Source organism: Bison bison, unplaced genomic scaffold, assembly GCF_000754665.1.
Source record: "Bison bison bison isolate TAMUID 2011002044 unplaced genomic scaffold, Bison_UMD1.0 scf7180017864384, whole genome shotgun sequence".
Classification (NCBI taxonomy): domain Eukaryota; kingdom Metazoa; phylum Chordata; class Mammalia; order Artiodactyla; family Bovidae; genus Bison; species Bison bison.
In genome coordinates, this window is record NW_011494956.1 from 12,176,384 (window position 1) to 12,177,537 (window position 1,154).

The 1,154-nt window shown below is 58.5% G+C and overlaps 1 protein-coding gene across 1 annotated transcript in view; it reads left to right on the forward strand.

Moving 5' to 3' along the window:
- The window catches only part of FOXL2 (forkhead box L2), a 7,274-nt gene extending 6,905 nt beyond the window's left edge, over positions 1–369 (forward strand). Inside the window, exon 4 of the mRNA XM_010858303.1 lies at positions 5–369. Within this exon, the coding sequence (XP_010856605.1) occupies positions 5–369 (365 nt within the window). The remainder of the gene's footprint in view (positions 1–4) is intronic.
- Positions 370–1,154: the final 785 nt, after the last annotated feature.

Genomic DNA, 1,154 nt, shown 5'->3' on the forward strand with positions numbered 1-1,154 from the left:
GCAGGTGGCAGCGAGGACCGCATGGTGCCACGGCTCCGCATACCCGCCCGGGCGCCGGAGCCTCCTGTTTGCGGGCCTGGTGGCGGCGCTGCAAGCGCGGATAGTCAGGAGCGAATCCGGCTCCACCTAGCAGTTCTAAACCAAATTCGGGGAGAAGGGCTAGGCCTGTCCGACCTCAGGGTGCTACCGACGGCAGAGCCGGCAGGGGAAGCCCAAAAGGCCCTGATGGTCCCCGGAGGTGGCGAAGCGCACCCGTCATTAGCCGCCAGAGTCCCCACCACGTCGGGAGACCGACTCCGCTTCTTCACGTTAGGAGCACAACCTGACCCCTCGTCCTTAATAATGGCCCTATCAAACCGAATAAAATAAAACCTTTCCCAAATTCTCCACGGAAAGTTTTCTTTAGGCAGACAAAAAAGGACAGGATCCCGGGAATATTAATGGACGAACAGGAAAGGGGAATGTGCTTCTTGCTTTTTTGTTTGTTTCTAGGGAGAAAGAAGGAAATTCGACACATATTTTTAAAAGTCTCCCCGCAACAAGCCCTAAAAGTCTGAGTGTGAGCAGAGAGTCAGGAAACCGAGCCCCCGCCCGCAGTGACACCGGGCCTTTGTCTTCTTTCCTGAAGCCCCCATGACTGCTGACCGCGCCAAGATAAAGGCCGGGTCAGAGCCCTGTGGAATCCCGAGGGAGGGGGCCGCGGAGCCGTCCACTGGCCACTTCCAACAGGCCGGCCTTGCTGGAATGGGGCTACTCGGCCAGGGGCTGCTCCCCAACCCCCAGGCCCAACTGAGGCAGGGACCTGCATTTCTCAACTTGCCCTGCGTCTTCAGCCACTAAATTTCCTCGACCCAGCCCCACCAGCATTACATTTTCCTACTTAAGGACTCCAGGAGAGAGGTGAGGGCCATGCCCGCTCCCCAGCCGGACGGACTTTTCCTGACTTGATCCTTTGGAGTGGACTTGTGAGCAACTTCTGCTGCATCTCTGGCGCTTGCGGCCGCTGGGCTCTGTTGACCAACAGGATCCGAACCCGTGCCCTGCCTTCGCGGCGGAGCCTCTGTGCTACTGTCTCAAGTCTGTGCAGACCTGAGGCTCCTCTAGCTCTTGGCCTCAAATTTTCTGCGTCATGCCCTCCTGTCGGCGGAACGGGT